Source organism: Trachurus japonicus, chromosome 6 (genome assembly GCF_045865225.1).
Source record: "Trachurus japonicus isolate A0001 chromosome 6, Traja_1.0".
Lineage (NCBI taxonomy): Eukaryota > Metazoa > Chordata > Actinopteri > Carangiformes > Carangidae > Trachurus > Trachurus japonicus.
The window spans coordinates 30,403,133-30,422,359 of NC_140912.1; the positions used below are offsets into that span (position 1 = coordinate 30,403,133).

The 19,227-nt window shown below is 39.3% G+C and overlaps 1 protein-coding gene across 1 annotated transcript in view; it reads left to right on the plus strand.

Annotated features, from left to right (window-relative positions):
• The first annotated feature begins 1,729 nt into the window (after window positions 1-1,729).
• The window catches only part of deaf1 (DEAF1 transcription factor), a 29,945-nt gene continuing 12,447 nt past the window's right edge, over window positions 1,730-19,227 (plus strand). The window contains exons 1-5 of the mRNA XM_085780188.1: window positions 1,730-2,075; window positions 3,668-3,765; window positions 5,730-5,856; window positions 5,975-6,124; window positions 8,546-8,685. Of these exons, the coding sequence (XP_085636314.1) occupies window positions 1,838-2,075; window positions 3,668-3,765; window positions 5,730-5,856; window positions 5,975-6,124; window positions 8,546-8,685 (753 nt within the window). The 5' untranslated portion in view covers window positions 1,730-1,837. The remainder of the gene's footprint in view (window positions 2,076-3,667; window positions 3,766-5,729; window positions 5,857-5,974; window positions 6,125-8,545; window positions 8,686-19,227) is intronic.

Sequence of the window (19,227 nt, forward strand, 5' to 3'; positions counted from 1 at the left end):
CTTTCAACTTTCAACTTTATTTGTTTTGGAAACATCAACGCCTGCAGGGCTCCCCCTCCCCCCATTTATGTAAAATGGTTCAGTCCGACTGGATCAGCTGCATAGACTGTAAAAAGCTGCAATCATGTCAATCAAATGGACCACAGCGATGCTGCAACTCAAATATTTCCTAAAGAGGAGAAGATACACATACTAATTCTTACAAAAAATATGGTTTAAAAAGCATAAACCCTTTAAAAAATTAGATAGAAGACGTGCAGTAAGAACAGAAGAGAAAATCTGTGGTGCGTACAGCAGACTGATAGTCAAAAATACCATTTAAATGCATAATTGTATGTAAAATAGCATCAAAAAATGGCACCGCTGTGTTGGGGGCCCTGTAAAGATTCTTTTAATGGGCCAAAAATCCCTAGCGGCGCCCCTGCACACAGATACACAATTACATACACACTCACGCACATAGACATACGGACAGACATACATACCCACACACACAAACATACACACACCCACACACATACTGTACACTATCTGTTGCTGAGGAGACATGGCTGGGCACCGAGATCTGAGGTGAGGAAGAAGCTACCTTATTAACATTAACAAAAAACAAAAACAAACAAACATTAAAATTATAATTTTTTTTTAAATAAAAATTTAATCAAAAATAATTACAGCAAATACATGAAAAAGATCATAAACATCTGGGTTTGTTCATATGAAATCGGAATCCATTGTTATTTTCTGGCTGCTGTGTCGCTTCGGGGCGACTCGGGTATTTCCGGCTGTGTCCGGTGCATCGCTCTCAAAAACAGTCACTAAAGTTTCATTGTGGTAGGAGTAAAGGAAAAAAATAAGCCTATTCGGATGTATTTTGGGCATATTTGATTAGTGTATGGCTCATTTGCATATTCAAATTAATTTTCAAACAAACTTGTAATACAAAAAATGTTACATTTCATGGATACTTTCATTGTGTAAAGTTTCATTGTGATAGGAGTAAAGGGGAAAAAAAGCTCCATTGTGGTGTATTGTATTGGCACCATAATGATGCGAATTAAACATATTTCCCCAACTAGGATTTCTTAGGACTTTTAGTATGTTGTTCTAGACACCTCATAGAAATGATGTATGGTGAAAAACCTTCTGTTACAATTAGTTCTATTTTTGGGTCCAAAATGAGCTAGATTGCCTGGATTAATATGAAATCGGAATTCATCGATTGATAAGGGGCTGCTAGACTACCCCGTATGTCGTTGTTGTCTGTTGTTGTATTATTGTTGTTACTTTATATTGTTTTGTTTTTTTCCTGTCCTGTCTTGTATTTTTAACTGGACCCAGAGTCTGTACTAATAAATTATCTATCTATCTATCTATCTATCTATCTATCTATCTATCTATCTATCTATCTATCTATCTATCTATCTATCTATCTATCTATCTATCTATCTATCTATCTATCTATCTATCTATCTATCTATCTATCTATCATTGTTATTTTCTGGCTGCTGTGTCGCTTCGGGGCGACTCGGGTATTTCCGGCTGTTTCCGGTGCATCGCTCTCTTCGGCTCGGCTTCGTGAAAAAAAAACACACACAAAAAACAGTCGTGCTGCCCTTCTCCCTCCACAATACTAGGTCTCCTGATTCTTCAGCATTTCTGTTAATTTCGGTGGATTGAGTATTGATTACCGTTAGCGTGTGTTCTGTTCCGTAACCTCGCTCGGTCGGTCGGTTCGTGCCAGGCTCGGCTGCACTCGGAACCCGCTCGGAACGCGCGCGCTCTGCCGCCGCCGCTGCTCGGTCGGACTCGGCTGTTGTCGTTGTGTTCGGCGGAAAAAATGGACGAAGCGGACTCGGCTACGAAGGCGCTCGGGCTGGATGAACCGCCCCTCCTCGTCGAAGAGCCGCCGGTGGAGGGAGAGGAGGGAGCGGAGGAGGAGGAGGAGGAGGGCTCGGATACCGAATCGGAGGCCGAAGTCACCACGATGGCGGTGATGGCGGCGGAACCACCGGGAAACGTCGACATGGGAGCCGAGTCGCTGCCGAACTCAGACGAGGCCCAGGCGGCGTTTGCAGGTCGAGTAGCGAGGCCGCTGCGGAGCGTGGCGGCGCTAAAATACAACAACATGATGACAGAGAGAGATGTGCACAATAATACTGATAGAGAAGGACATTCATACAAATAGTTTCTTTTTATAGGCTAACTCACACCCGGAAACATTTGTTTAATCTATTTTGGCATTTTTCTTATAGGCTACTACATAAAAATGATGGTTAGACCTCAGCAGGTTTATCATTGGATCCATAATTATTCTTAGAGAGAAGGAAAATGCATGTTACTGTTTGATAACTTTGTTTTTTATTTCTGGCCATTTCTTTATTCATAAAAGTAAATTTAATAAGAAAACCCCTTGTTTTGTTGTTTCCCTGAAAAGAAATTGAGCATTATTTTAAAATCCAACAAATCAAAAGGCTGTTATGATTGATTGATCCTGTAGGAAATTCATAGCTGCATCACAGTCTCACAGAGAGCATAAAGTGCATAAAAACAGTTTGACATGTGCAAAATAATAATGATAGAAAAGGACATTCATACAAATAGTTTCTTTTTATAACTCACACCCGGAAACATTTGTTTAATCTATTTTGGCATTTTTCTTATTCTAAATAAAAATGATGGTTAGACCTCAGCAGGTTTTATCATTCGTTTCCATAATTATTCTTAGAGAGAAGGAAAATTCAACAAATCAAAAGGCTATTATGATAAATACTTTATTGATCCTGTAGGAAATTCATTAACCCAGCTGCATCACAGTCTCACAGAGCAGAAAGTGCATAAAAACAGTGTAAAAGAAAAATACCAATGAATATTTATAAGAAGATAGAAAGATAGCAGCTGATTAATATTCATAAAAAGATTAATAGCATATTCATAATAGCAATAGAAAAATAGCAACAGACTTAACATGAACATAAACATAGGCAGCTCTAAAACAATAAGTAAACTATCTTTACGATTTGAAACTTTATTATCCATTATCATCCATCATCCATCCACTTTCTTCAAATTTAGCAAAGATAGATTCAGAAATTAAAAACAGAATTACAACTTCTAGAGTTGGTTATTACACAAAAACAGAATAATTAACTCAAATATAAATAATTAACATGCAGCTGTCATGTTTTTGTACATGAATGTGGACATTTGCATCAGATTTCTTTCAGCGTAATGTCTGATGTCTGAACATACATGAAGTTTTACTGGGAATAAAATAGGGAACCGAGCTAAACTGATGAATTTGCAGATTTAAAGTCAAAACTAGTTCCTAAAGAAACTAGTTTAACCCTATAATCCCTAACTTTGACCCTGTTTTTATTTTTCTTATTTCCAAATTCCCGTGAATTACATTTGATGAGTGATTTTTTATTCTAAGATTTATTATTGAAGATGGTTTTTATCGTCATTAATAAAAGAAAATATACAAAAACAAAACTATGCAAGGTGCTTGACACATAAATCACAATCAGTCCTGAACAAACAGATGCACACTGATCATAATATTCATACTGTCATGGTAACACACATCTGTAGCGGTGTTAAAGCAGCTGTATTGATCTGTTGATGTGATGATATTAAACATCTGTATCTCTGACTTGTCTTGGACCAGAGGTGACGGCGGTGACGGTGGGGGACGTCCACAACGCAGAGGACAACGTCTTCACCACGACCGTCGCCACGTCAGGAAGCCTCCCTGAACATGTGCTGGTAGATACACACACACACACACATAAACACACTGATGATCACAGTGCTGCCTCAGATTAGATGAGCTTCAGAGAGAATCAGATTTATTGGCCAAGTATGCTTCGTACAAAAAGGAATTTGACTCTGGTTTGCAGAGTTCTCACATAAAAGATGTAAAGAATAATAAGAATAATACCAAAAACAAGTTAAATAAGGTAAGATAGATAAGGTAGAGTGGTCAGATTGTACTGTACAGTCACATGCAGAGCAAATAGAGAGGCAGTGAGGTGAAATGGAGCATTCATTAGGTCAAAGTCCAGTTTTATTGTTTCCTTTGTGCAGAACTATGAGTTCCCTGTCCCGGTCATTTATGCTCATTGAATTACTCATGAGTCATTTACCCTCACATGTACTTCATGCTCCCAGGATGCTGCAGGTGCACATCTGTAATCTGATGCTGCTGCTGTCTATCGTGTCTTTAAAGAGGAACTATGCAGGATTTCTCCATCTTTACCTTTATTAACCAGCTCCAGAGTCCTAGTGCTGGTTAAATCAATGCCTTGTAACTAGTTCCAGGGAGAATGGAGGCTCTCTTGGCTGAAAACCAACCTTGTAAGATCAGAGCCTCCGACCCGGTGTCCCAGCTCTCGTCTCCATGGCGACACCGCCACACAAACATAACGCGCTAACCCGTAACCCGTAATCTCTTGTTGATGACAGATAAGACTACACAGATATACACATGGTAACATGGTAGATGATAAATAACGTGATCCACCGCTCCATGGATTGATTTTTTGATCACCGGCTTCTTCATTGGAAACAAACAGCCCTTTCCTGCATGTCATTCCCCCTCTCTCTGCCTCCCCTCTCCTGTCTATCTCTACTCTGTGCTATCAAATAAAGGCGAAAAAGCCAAAAAAAAATACTTTAAAAAACCAAAAAAACCCAGCTTTAAAACAATAAGCAAACTTAATTAGCTTCAACAGTCTACTACTGTTTATTTTTTTACCAAACTATTAATTTTAACTGCAGCTTAACAATTTGAACCTTATTATCGATCATTGATACCTTATTGATATGACACAGTGCACATAATCCTGTTCAGTTTAACCACTGTTCTCAAATTCAACAAAGTTAGATTCATGAATGAATGACAGAATTACTTTTAGAGTTGGTTATTACACAAAAACACAAGAATTAACTCAAATATAAACAATTAACATGCAGCGGTCATGTTTTGTAAATGAATGTGGACGTTTACATCAGATTTCTTTCAGCATAATGTCTGATGTCTGAACATACATGAAGTTTTGTTGGGAAAAAGCAACTTTTAGAGTTAGGATAGGATAGGATAGAAAACTTTATTGATCCCCAAGGGGAAACTGCTTTGCCACCTGATAAAAACACATACATCCACTTAACAAACAATACAAACAATTCCATAGCACAAAAACAGCTGTATCGACATGATTGGATACCTCATACGACAGAGTACTCAAAACAAGTGAATTAAATTGAGTTGAGTTATTAAACAATAATAATTAACATGCAGCAGTCATGTTTTTGTACATGAATGTGCACATTTGCATCAGATTTCTTTCAGCGTGATGTCTGATGTCTGAACATACATGAAGTTTTACTGGGAATCAAACAGAGAATCAAGATAAACTGATGAGTTTAAACTAGTTCAACCCTAATCCCTAACTTTAGTCCTGTTTATATTTGTGTGTATGTGTTTTCCTTATATGAATACGATTATTTTAGATTTAACCGCACATGGCCGAGAGGAGGGTTATTAGCAACACAGTGGAAAAGAGATCGTACTTGCATAGTTCATCTTTAATCCACCTACAGGAGCCCTGATGGGCCACTGCAGCCTCAGTCATCACACCGATCGTTGCCCTCTGCCCTCAGCAGTGTGTGTGTAAACTGTGTGTTTCTGTGTGTGTGTGTGTGTGTGTGTGTGTGTGTGTGTGTTACAGAGTGGGAGGACGACCCTGCAGCTGGGTGAAGGTCTCAGTACCCAGAAGGCCACTTTGATTGTGGTTCACACTGACGGCAGCATCATGGAGTCGACCGGCTTCAAGTCCGCCACCGCCATCGCCCCAGGTGTGTGTACGTGTGTGTACATGTGTGTTTCAGGATCCTGCGGTATCCACCATGACCCAAATTATGAATAAAAACCTTGATCTTGTTTGTTCTGTCCCGTGCCGTGACCCCCCCTCAGGGCCTCCGAGCACGCCGACCCCGCTGACCCCCCCCCAGGACAAAGACTCCTGCTCCAAGTACAACTGGGACCCGTCGGTGTACAACAACGAGCTGCCGGTGCGCTGCAGGAACACCAGCGGCGTCCTCTACAAGACCAGACTGGGATCAGGTGACCAGCAGCTCACACCTGTAGCCATGTCACCTGGTAGTTACCATAGAAACGGGTCCTGGTTCAGGTCGTTTCTAGTGTTAGTAGCTTATAGGACGAATCGCCTTGTTGTTTACGAAAACCAGCATTCGAACAATAGTGACGGACGAGAATTTCGCTATATATATATCTACTTTTTCATGTCACTATATCACCGTTTACTAATCTGATGTTTGTAAAGTCTATAAAACCAATGATTGGACAAACATTACTATTTACGTGTGCACATTTTTGTAATTAGTCATGGTTATCAGAGATTAGCCGGGCTAACGGTTAGCTACCTGTTAAACTTTAATAACTCAGTGACTCAATAAACGCTCCATGAAAAAATATTTTCTCCAGCGGATATCTGAGTTACAACATGACTGAGCTAACTGGAGTAGTTTCATGTCGTGTCCGACAACGGGAGGGTTTTAACAGCTGACGTCCTGGTGTTAGCTTAGCTACCGCCGTTAGCTGTCCCTGTTAGCTGAGCCACTGATGCTTTCTAGACACTGTTTCCCCCAAACTGAATAAATACACATAGCAACACAAAACACACACACAGAAATAGTAATGTTTCTTCAATCATTTCAGATTTGTCTAAACGGTGATAGGTCGTGAAAAATACGATATATATAGCTAAACTCTCGTTCGTTACTATTGATCTCATTCAAATTACGTGCTGGTTTTCTACCCGGAAGTAGAATGTAAACAACAAGGCGATTCGGTCTATATTAGTAGGGTTACATGCTGTCATTCCGACATCCCACCATTTAGACGTACCGAATATTCCCAGCATTCCGACAAGGCTTTCAATATAAGGAAATGTGTGTTACTCAACAGGTGACTCCCTTCTTTAAGACATGCTGATAGAGGAATACCCACATGGTTGTGCGTAATTACGCAGCAGAGCGCAGACAGGGACTAGTCTGCCTGTCTAGCCTCTACTTGCTCTTTTTACTAAACTTAACCAACTCCTTTCTGCATTGCCTAATCCCAACCAGTGCAAAATCTTTTGGGGAAAAAAAACGCTATTAAAGGAATTGTCAGAAAGGCAGGATGTATAAAAAAAGAAAAAAATACCGTAATTTCGACCATAGGAGTTAAAAAATTGTCGGAATGACGGGACATTTGATAGAAAATTAAGCGTTGCCATTTAGTAGTAATAGTTTCCATTACAGGTTTTTGCAAAATAAAAGTGATATTTCTGAAATTTCGAAAAAAGTGCAGGAGTTTCCATTGAAAGGTGTTTTGCGAATCAAAGAGGGACAGTAAGTTATGAATGAGTCGTAAACACTCATAAAGTCTAGTCTCGCAATATCCCATAATTCTCTTAAATTCCTGTCCCGCGAGACTTCACTTTGAGGAAGATGGACGTAAGCATCTTGCGTCTCCATGGTGTTGGGACAGCGATCTCAGCTGCCGCTAGATACTGTTGTTACTGTTTTTAACAGAAGGCGAAGGCAGCGCTTGATTGATTAAAGGCAAAAAGCCCTTATATACAGTATATATACATATTTTATATATATAATTATATTTGTTCTGGCACCTGAGCGCGTAGCGAGGCACACATCACCAGACAGCGAAACATTTTAACTGGACTGAAGTAGCTAGGTAGCTTCAATGATGTGTAGGCAAGACGTGAGTGAACTCCATTTATTGAAGATACAGCGTTTTTATGCCGAGTTGTTTTTAATCATGTGAAACTGTAAATAACACAAATTGGCAATGAAATAATGTAAACAAATCTTATGAAATACAATGAAATATGAGCAGAAATAACTTTATAAACACAGATTAATTATTCTACTCACACACAAAGCTGCTCCAAGCTCTGCACAGTCAGTAAGTAAAAGAAAGAGAAAATCTTAACCCATGTGCGGTCCTCTAGTTTTTTTTCTATCACTAATCATGTGACCTGAACAACCAATGAAAATGCGAACGTCTTAAATATTGTGAAAAAAGCTGCATTCCTCTTAATGACCCATAGGAGGTGCCAAAACATTTACGTAACATACAAACACATGGAGCATCACAATATTATATATTATGTGTATCAGCGGCCATGAATGAGGGATTTCTGGGAGAGGATTGTGAATGAGGACTGTGGATACAAAACTTCATGAGGACCTGGGATACGTTCAATCAGCTGTGTGATGTTCTTGAACCGAAATAAGTGTTTCCATTACACTTTTATTATCGATATACGTCTGAAAAAAACAACTCATGGGAGCATACAAAATGTTTTAGCGATATTTGCGAGGTTTTTTGATATGTAGGCGTTTCTATTACCTGTTTTTTTATTGCAATATTTAGGTTTTGTGCATCACAACTAAGTGTCCAAGAAAGCAAAAATCAGGCTGTTCTAATTTGTCCTGTTTCTGTTGTTGTTGTGTTCAGGGGGTAAAGGCCACTGCATCAAACACAACCAGCAGTGGTTCACTCCCACGGAGTTTGAAGGTCTGGCAGGACGAGCCAGCAGCAAAGACTGGAAGAGGAGCATCAGGTACGCCGGCCGACCGCTGCTCTGCCTCATACAGGTGAGACCACACACGGTTAGAGTTATAAACAATACAAATGTGTAACGTTATATATTATTTATTATTGTATTATAATTGTAATTTAATTTAAATATATTTAATTTTATCTTAAATATAGATCTCTATTGTTGTTATTCATTCATTCATTTTAAATATGTATTGTATTTGTATATGTGAAATACTGCACTGCTATACAATAATTTCCCACCATGATTAAAATAGTGTTTGTGATTCTCATTCATATTTTCCAAGACACTCAAATAAAAAATAAGAAATACATATCACTCAGCATAGTGTAAAGTCAGGTAAAGAACTGGGGGCATCCATTAATGACAGTCATTAAAACCAAACAAATACAAACACAGCACAAGTTTATAAAGATGTACAACTGTATTATTAGGGCCACGGGCAATCGCACCGGGCACTGGTCCCAACAGCTATGAAATAGCTGCAGGGACCAGTGCCCGGGCAAAGCCCGGGCACTACTGTTATTGTGTGGATTTTTTCTTATTAGTGTGAATGCTGGAAGCATTCACACTATTGTTATTCAGTTCGGCCATTTTCTTTATACTTATTATTATTATTATTATTCTTACTACTTTCACCCTTTTTCAGACATCTTCTACTCCTTCATACTTTGTGCTATTTCAACCATTCATATATCAAAACGTGTGGCTTTTTCAGGACAAGGGTGCTATGACTTTTCTCTTTTATACTATTTATACTTTTTAAAATATTTAACTTTTTCTGCAATTTTTTTCCCATAGGAATGCATTGAAAACGTCTTCAAACTTTTAAAATCTTCTTACTACTTTGAACCTCTAAAACTTCAGCATACTTTCTCCCACAGACTCCATTTCACTTTTAAACTGTAGACAAACTTTTAATCTATTCACATATTACTCAGCTTATTGATATCTTCAACAGCTTTTAGGTATTTGGCTGTTTTAAAATCATTAAAATTTTCGACAAAATCCAGCTTTATAATGGTTGTGTATTGCGCTTAACGAGCAGGGCTTAGAGTGAGTGACATCATCGTTAGAGTGAGAGGGATCGAAAAAACATTCAGGATTTTTTCTGGATAAATTGCCAGCACGGCCACAAATTAAACTCTAGACACATGATTTCCTCACCGGTTTGTAGCCACACTTATTGTGTCTCATTTAATGTGTTCAAAACAGCAGACAGACTTACAGAATTGTCTCAGTGAGCCTAATTGTCCAGCTAGACCCGCTCCAGTGGCTCATCCACTTCAATATAAAAGTAGGAGCTGATTTTTTTAGAAAAGCAGAAATGCCCCCCTTTTCTACCTTGCGACGGCAAGAAAAGTTTTTGCCCTACAAACATTTAATGCACATCAATGTGCTCAGGAAGGTCTGCTTGCCCAGATGGTCGGGACCATATTCTGATAAGAGTTACGGTTCTCTTTTTCTGGGCTGTTTTCGGAAGCTGCTCAGAGCACAAATCTCTCTGCTCTGCTCTGCTCTGCTCTGTGTGCAGTTGGTCCAGCTGTAGCGGCCAGCTCGTTATCAAAGTCTATAGTGCAGGTGCAGCCTGGCTGCTCGTTAAGATGTTTTTAAACACAGCCCCACACAGACACATGATAAACCAGACTGACAGAGGATGTCCACGCACAAACACAGGCATCACACTCACACAGACAGACACACACACACAGACACTCACACACAGTCACACACACACACATACACAAACAGACAAACACACAAACACAACACTGTTCCACACAGTAAAATGTAAGCATGGTAGTCGCCATGGTAACTTCTGAGGGCAGGCTGCCACACAGGTGTAATCAATCAGATCATTAGGGAGAGAGGAGTTCTGTGGTGCTTATCAACAGTTTTACTTTCTGCACATGTACACACAGACAGAGAGACCGTCAGACTCACACACCCAGACACACACACAGGTTTTCAGCTCAAATTCATCAGGCTCTCAATTATTTTATACTTTTGATGTAAACATCTCCAACAATTAATTTTTTTCTCATGAATTTAAGTTCAGACGTTTAGTCTTTCCAACTCTATTAATAGTAGTACAATTACAGGTGGAGCCTGGGACATAGGATGCAACTTTTAACATGTGTCCTACCTACCTATCTACCTATCTATCTATCTATCTATCTATCTATCTATCTATCTATCTATCTATCTATCTATCTATCTATCTATCTATCTATCTATCTATAAATCTATCTATAAATCTATCTATCTATCTATCTATCTATCTATCTATCTATCTATCCCCCTCCCTATTTTTAACCCCTCTGTCTCCTTTTTTTCTTTCTTTCTTTCTTCTACTCCTTCATTTGTATTTTACGTAACTTTTTCTATCCTTCCCTCTCTATCCATCCATCCATCCATCCATCCATCTACCTCTTTCTATCTATCATCCCCCTCTCTCTTTTTCTTTCTTTCTTTCTTTCTTTCTTTCTTTCTTTCTTTCTTTCTTTCTTTCTTTCTTTCTTTCTTTCTTTCCTTCTTTCTTTCACTCACTCCATTTCTGTCTTTTTACTTCTTTGTTTGTTTGATTGTTTCTTTCTTTCTTTCTATTCCTTTTCTCTTCCTTTGTTTTTACTCCATTTCTTTCTTTCTTTCTTTCACTCCATTTCTGTTTGTTTACTTCTTTGTTTGTTTGATTCTTTCTTTCTTTCTTTCTTTCTTTCTACTCCTTTTCTCTTCCTTTGTTTTTACTCCATTTCTTTCTTTCTTTCTTTCTTTCACTCCATTTCTGTCTTTTTACTTCTTTGTTTGTTTGATTCTTTCTTTCTTTCTTTCTTTCTGTCCTTTTCTTTTTTCTCTCTTGTTTCAATCTTTCTTTCTTTCTTTCTTTCTTTCTTTCTTTCTTTCTTTCTTTCTTTCTTTCTTTCTTTCAACAATTTCTTCAGCTCATTCAGCATTGCTGGAAGCATTCACACCATTTCCATTCTTGGAAATGTTTTTTCTAGTTAGTGTGACTGCTGAAGCAGTCACACTATTGTTCTTCTGTTTGGCCATTTTCTTCCGCCTTTTTACGGTCTTCTTCTAGTCCTTCATACTTTGTGCTATTTCAACAATTCATATATCAAAACGTGCAGCTTCTTTTGAACTTTATCGGCATTACTTTTCTCTTTTTAACTATTTATACTTTTTCAAATATTTAACTTTTTCTGATTTTTTTCAGCTTTATAATGTGTGTGTATTGCGTCTAACGAGCAGAGCCAGAGTGGTGTCAGAGTGGAGAGAGGCAAAAAAACATTCTAGAGTTTTTCTGGCTAAACTGTCAGCACGGCCACAAATTAAACTCTAGACAAATTATTTTCTCCAGTTTTGTAGCCACACTTGTCTTCTGGCTAAAATTCTGGTCAAAAATGCAAAGAGACTTAGATAATAATTTTAAATATTTTTTAAATGCAGCCAGGGAGCTCTCTGCTCTCATTAAGCTCAATGCATTTTTTTCACATCAGCAGGAGAAGGAGCTCAACTTTGTAACTTGCTGTTAAGTGCTTTTTAATTCATTTTAATTCACCAAAAAATAGTCACAGGTCACAAAAAAGTCCTCTTCTTACTTGGTGTGGCTAATTTATATTAATTTATTTTTGTTTTAAGCATCATTGAAAAATCTCACATTCATGAAAGTCTCAACCTCTCTTCTTGACAACTCCTCTGTAGTGTAGGGGTTAGGGTAACTGCCTGCCAACCCTAAGGTCACTGGTTCGAATCCAAGGGAAGAATTCTTGTTATGTTATGTTGAATTCTGCTCTCCTCCCCCGCCTTCAATTGGTTACAGGTGTTTGTTATCTCCTTGATTACTCCTACCAGTTTGCAGCACATCATCACATTATATATATATACATTATCATAATGAATGACAACAGTCTTGAAAGCAGTGTGCTCTCTGTAGCCGAGTGGCAGAGTAAAGGTTTAGTGATCATATGGTCACGAGTTCGATTCCTGCCTCAGTCATTTCACATCATTGCTTGACTTTTGATTCCGATTATTCAGCTGTCATTGGACAGTCTTTGATTCCTGATAGTATAAAGCTCATTGTAACTCAGGTTCTCTGCACATTTACAAGCCTAATGTAACTTGAGTTCAGTGAGCTGGAGCCCAGCCCGAACTCACAAGACGGGCAGGCTTGCAGGCCTAGATGTGGTGTTGCACAGATGTGACAGTGACAGTTTCCTCATCATTAATCCTCATTATTATAGTAAATGAGGTTGCTCTTCAATATATTTCCAAATTTAAATAAAGGTTATAATAATAATTAAACCTGGGCTATCATCCTATCCTTCCTCGTTCATGTTGTGAGGACAGGACAAAGTCTCTTGGACATGAGAGGTGGGCAGGTGCTTCTCTTGCACTCCTTCACTCACCCACTCTTGATTGGCATATAAATGAATGTTAAATGAAAATAAAAACTAGTTTGGAAATAATACATACCGTACATGCAAAAATGCGAAATTTAAATAATATAGGTTAATATAAAGTATTTTCTATTCTATAGTGACTACAGCTGGCCAAAATTGGCCCCCAGCTTATCATGCCACACCTGTCATGTCTTAGATGTTATGAGTATTTCATGATACAATGTAGCCTAATAGTCTATATTGTTGTGTCTAGGGGTGTCCTCAACTCAGAATTGTGTTTATGCTGAATAGAAACTTCAAGTATTCATTGTGTGACCATGATATGATTACTTGTTTTGCAAAACATCAACAAGACATTATAACATCTGAACTGTTTATGATAGAGACGAGCTGTAAACATCATCTGAATTGTGAGATTATCTACTTTCCCAGGCTCCTTGAGTGGTGCCTCTATGACAAGGGACCGGGTGCGTGTAATCATGTGGTGCAGGAACAGATGCAGAAATTTTTCTGGTCTTCCATTTTTTTTAACAGATTGGCTATTTTACAATATACAGTCTGTCACAAAAGTTCTTCATATGGCTCAGAGTTGAAAGGCTTGGCAGCTCGGTGTAGCTGTCAAGGTATAATAGGTATAGCTCACCTGGTAGAGCAGCTTGCACTGTGAGCAAGGACTATGCTCCAGTCTGGGATCAAATCCCAGTGGAGAGTTTTACACTAAATGCGCTGAATCTGTAATTATACAATGTCCAGCTGTCAGCAACCGGGGGGTGGGGTGCGAGGAGGTGGCTGGGCGGGTGCAAAACAGTGCAGTCTCCGCCCACCCCCCAGAGGTGAATTGCTAATGTGCATGGCTAATGAGCTGGTTTTAAAATGGCCGAAAAGGGTCGGGGGAGTGAGACTTTAAGCATCATTGAAAAATCTCACATTCATCAAAGTCTCAACCTCTACTTCATTGGAAGTGTTGGAATGGCCTAGTGGATAAGGTTCCTGCCAACCAGACACAAGGTCACAGGTTCAAATCCCACCTGAGCAGTCTTGTTAGTGTCAGCCACTTTGACCTTTAACCAATACCACTTGGTCTGGTCACAAGATCAAACTTGATAATGCATAGCACCCCCACCTATTCTCTTTACCTCTTTCAATCTTGGTTTATGTTAACATGTTTCTTGTTTATACCACTGCACTAAGATTGATTTGCACTGGAACTACAGCTTTGGGCTAGTTAACTTCAGAGTGAGACAGAGTGCAGTTCATCAACAGACAACAGTCTCTGCAACTGTGTATACACTGGCCTAGAGGCAGAGTGAAAGTCTGCTGATCATGAGGTTGTGGGTTTGATACCTACCTTGGGCAACCATTTGTATGGTGATCACTGCTTGCACTATTTGCTAATTCTGCAACAGCGTTCAGCTGCTTTCAGCAGTCACACGCATTTCCATCAGGAAATGATACTTTATCTAGTTAGTGTGACTGCTTTGTTCTTCTGTTTGGCCATTTTCTTCCGCCTTTTTACGGTCTTCTTCTAGTCCTTCATACTTTGTGCTATTTCAACAATTTATATATCAAAACGTGCAGCTTTTTTTGAACTTTATCGGCATTACTTTTCTCTTTTTAACTATTTATACTTTTTCAAATATTTAACTTTTTCACAAAAAATCTCACATTCATCAAAGTCTCAACCTCTCTTCTTCACGACTCCACTGTAGTGTAGGGGTTAGGGTAACTGCCTGCCAACCCTAAGGTCACTGGTTCGAATCCAAGGGAAGAACTTTTGTTATGTTATGTTGAATTCTGCTCTCCTCCCCCGCCTTCAATTGGTTACAGGTGTTTGTTATCTCCTTGATTACTCGTACCAGTTTGCAGCACATCATCACATTACAATGAATGACAACAGTCTTGAAAGCAGTGTGCTCTCTGTAGCCGAGTGGCAGAGTAAAGGTTTAGTGATCATATGGTCATGGGTTCGATTCCTGCCTCAGTCTTTTCACTTCATTGCTTGACTTTTGATTCCAATTATTCAGCTGTCATTGGACAGTCTTTGATTCCTCATAGTATAAAGCTCATTGTAACTCAGGTTCTCTGTGGCCATATGGTTAGTGCTCAGCCTGAAATTCACAGACATTTTCATTCTAAGTCATTCAAGCTTGACTCTCAAGCTTTCTTGATGTTGACAGTGTGCAGATCATTAACAGACAACAGTCTCTGCAACTGTGTGTGCACTGTGGCCTAGAGGCAGAGTGGAAGTCTAATGACCATGAGGATGTGGGTTCGATTCTGACCTTGGTCAAACATTTGTATGGTGATCACAGCTTGCACTATTTGCTAATTCTGCAACAGCGTTCAGTTGCTGTCAGCAGTCACACCATTTCCATTCTTGGAAATGCTTTTTCTAGTGCTTTATTACAGTTCGTCCAATGAACGACTCATGGCGGTTATAGGTATACAGTAGTGTCCAACGGCGGTGCTAGTGTTAAACAACATAAAATATTAATTAACACAATTGTAGGCACAATGAATTACCATGATTACATGACGTAGGCAAAATGTGCCTTTTTAATTACAAATAAAATATATATATTTTAGCAGCTATCACTATTTATTGTTTTTAACACCTTAAACATGAAATGTGTACACTTACGGCGTTGCCTGTACAATATTTCTCAGCGGATGGCTACGATAGCTTCAGAACATGTCTGTCTCACTCTCAGTCCAAGGAAGGACTAAACAGGAAGTTAGCCAAGACAGGTGACCTTTAGGAAGTGATGTCATCAGTGACTCGACAGTCAAAATAAAATCCTCTTTATAAACTTTATAACCTTTTAACTCTTATTTTTTAACTACAACAGATGAATGAATTCTTTTAAAGCACACATTACAGATGAATAACAGAAATGCCTTAGAGGAAACACACTCCCCGTCTGGCCTATGTGAGGCCACTATGAAAGCTATGGTATTGGTAATTAGTGTGACTGCTGAAGCAGTCACACTATTGTTCTTCTGTTTGGCCATTTTCTTCCGCCTTTTTACGGTCTTCTTCTAGTCCTTCATACTTTGTGCTATTTCAACAATTCATATATCAAAACGTGCAGCTTTTTTTGAACTTTATCGGCATTACTTTTCTCTTTTTAACTATTTATACTTTTTCAAATATTTAACTTTTTCTGATTTTTTTCAGCTTTATAATGGGTGTGTATTGCGTCTAACGAGCAGAGCTAGAGTGGTGTCAGAGTGGATAGAGGCAAAAAAACATTCTAGAGTTTTTCTGGCTAAACTGTCAGCACGGCCACAAATTAAACTCTAGACAAATTATTTTCTCCAGTTTTGTAGCCACACTTGTCTTCTGGCTAAAATTCTGGTCAAAAATGCAAAGAGACTTAGATAATAATTAGTGTGACTGCTGAAGCAGTCACACTATTGTTCTTCTGTTTGGCCATTTTCTTCCGCCTTTTTACGGTCTTCTTCTAGTCCTTCATACTTTGTGCTATTTCAACAATTCATATATCAAAACGTGCAGCTTTTTTTGAACTTTATCGGCATTACTTTTCTCTTTTTAACTATTTATACTTTTTCAAATATTTAACTTTTTCACAAAAAATCTCACATTCATCAAAGTCTCAACCTCTCTTCTTCACAACTCCACTATAGTGTAGGGGGTAGGGTAACTGGTTGCCAACCCTAAGGTCACTGGTTCGAATCCAAGGGAAGAATTCTTGTTATGTTATGTTGAATTCTGCTCTCCTCCCCCGCCTTCAATTGGTTACAGGTGTTTGTTAGATAACAATTGATTACTCGTACCAGTTTGCAGCACATCATCACATTACAATGAATGACAACAGACTTGAAAGCAGTGTGCTCTCTGTAGCCGAGTGGCAGAGTAAAGGTTTAGTGATCATATGGTCATGGGTTCGATTCCTGCCTCAGTCTTTTCACTTCATTGCTTGACTTTTGATTCCAATTATTCAGCTGTCATTGGACAGTCTTTGATTCCTCATAGTATAAAGCTCATTGTAACTCAGGTTCTCTGTGGCCATATGGTTAGTGCTCAGCCTGAAATTCATAGAAATTTTCATTCTAAGTCATTCAAGCTTGACTCTCAAGCTTTCTTGATGTTGACAGTGTGCAGATCATTAACAGACAACAGTCTCTGCAACTGTGTGTGCACTGTGGCCTAGAGGCAGAGTGGAAGTCTAATGACCATGAGGATGTGGGTTCGATTCCGACCTTGGTCAAACATTTGTATGGTGATCACTGCTTGCACTATTTGCTAATTCTGCAACAGCGTTCAGTTGCTGTCAGCAGTCACACCATTTCCATTCTTGGAAATGCTTTTTCTAGTTTAAAATATTTTTTAAATGCAGCCAGGGAGCTCTCTGCTCTCATTCAGCCCAATGCATTTTTTTCACATCAGCAGGAGAAGGAGCTCAACTTTGTAACTTGCTGTTAAAGACCCACTCCCGTGAAAATCGTGTTTTTTGAGCTTTTCACATGTTCCTGTGGCATTTTTCTTGTGTTAGAGCACTTATCAGCAGAGAAGGAAGTGCAAAATTGCATTTCAGAGTTTTTCTGCCTTCAAACTGCTGTGAACCAATGGCAGACTCAAACTGGCAGTTTCAGGAAGACTGGAGTTGAGGGTGTCACAGCTCCAGGGGAGGGCACTAGTGCTACAAGCTCCCGCCCCGCTCTGCATCTGGCTCAGAGGTGAAAGCCTTCACAGCTCGGTGTAGCTGTCAAGGTATAATAGGTATAGCTCACCTGGTAGAGCAGCTTGCACTGTGAGCAAGGACTATGCACCAGTCTGGGATCGAATCCCAGTGTGGAGTTTTACGTTAAACGCGCTGAATCTGTAATTGTACAATGTCCAGCTGTCAGCAAGCGGGGGGGTGGGGTGCGAGGAGGTGGCTGGGCGGGTGCAGAGCAGCGCAGTCTCCGCCCACCCTCCAGAGGTGCATTGCTAATGTGCATGGCTAATGAGCTGGTTTTAAAATGGCCGAAAAGGGTCGCGGGAGTGGGACTTTAAGTGCTTTTTAATTCATTTTAATTCACCAAAAAATAGTCAGAGGTCACAAAAAAGTCCTCTCCTTACTTGGTGTGGCTAATCTATACTCATTTCTTTTTATTTTAAGCATCATTGAAAAATCTCACATTCATCAAAGTCTCAACCTCTCTTCTTCACAACTCCACTGTAGTGTAGGGGTTAGGGTGGCTGCTTGCCAACCCTAAGGTCACTGGTTCGAATCCAAGGGAAGAACTCTTGTTATGTTATGTTGAATTCTGCTCTCCTCCCCCGCCTTCAATTGGTTACAGGTGTTTGTTATCTCCTTGATTACTCATACCAGTTTGCAGCACATCATCACATTACGATGAATGACAACAGTCTTGAAAGCAGTGTGCTCTCTGTAGCCGAGTGGCAGAGTAAAGGTTTAGTGATCATATGGTCATGGGTTCGATTCCTGCCTCAGTCATTTCACATCATTGCTTGACTTTTGATTCCAATAATTCTTTACCCCTCACATACTGTCTCTGTCTGTAGCCTAGTGGTTAGCTTGCTGGTCTGGAGACCTGAAGGTTGCTAGTTCAAATCTTGCCTCAACAACAATTATAGTGAATTATTTTCCCAGTTGTCCTCTGTTGACTTCTGATAACTTGCTTCATGTTGAAACTGCTGCTCTCAGCCTGAAATTCACAGAAATTTTCATTCTAAGTCATTCAAGCTTGACTCTCAAGCTTTCTTGATGTTGACAGTGTGCAGATCATTAACAGACAACAGTCTCTGCAACTGTGTGCGCACCGTGGCCTAGAGGCAGAGTGGAAGTCTAATGACCATGTGGTTGTGGGTTCGATTCCGACCTTGGTCAAACATTTGTATGGTGATCACTGCTTGCACTATTTGCTAATTCTGCAACAGCGTTCAGTTGCTATCAGCAGTCACACCATTTCCATTCTTGGAAATGCTTTTTCTAGTTATTAGTGTGACTGCTGAAGCAGTCACACTATTGTTCTTCTGTTTGGCCATTTTCTTCCGCCTTTTTACGGTCTTCTTCTAGTCCTTCATACTTTGTGCTATTTCAACAATTCATATATCAAAACGTGCAGCTTTTTTTGAACTTTATAGGCATTACTTTTCTCTTTTTAACTATTTATACTTTTTAAAATATTTAACTTTTTCACAA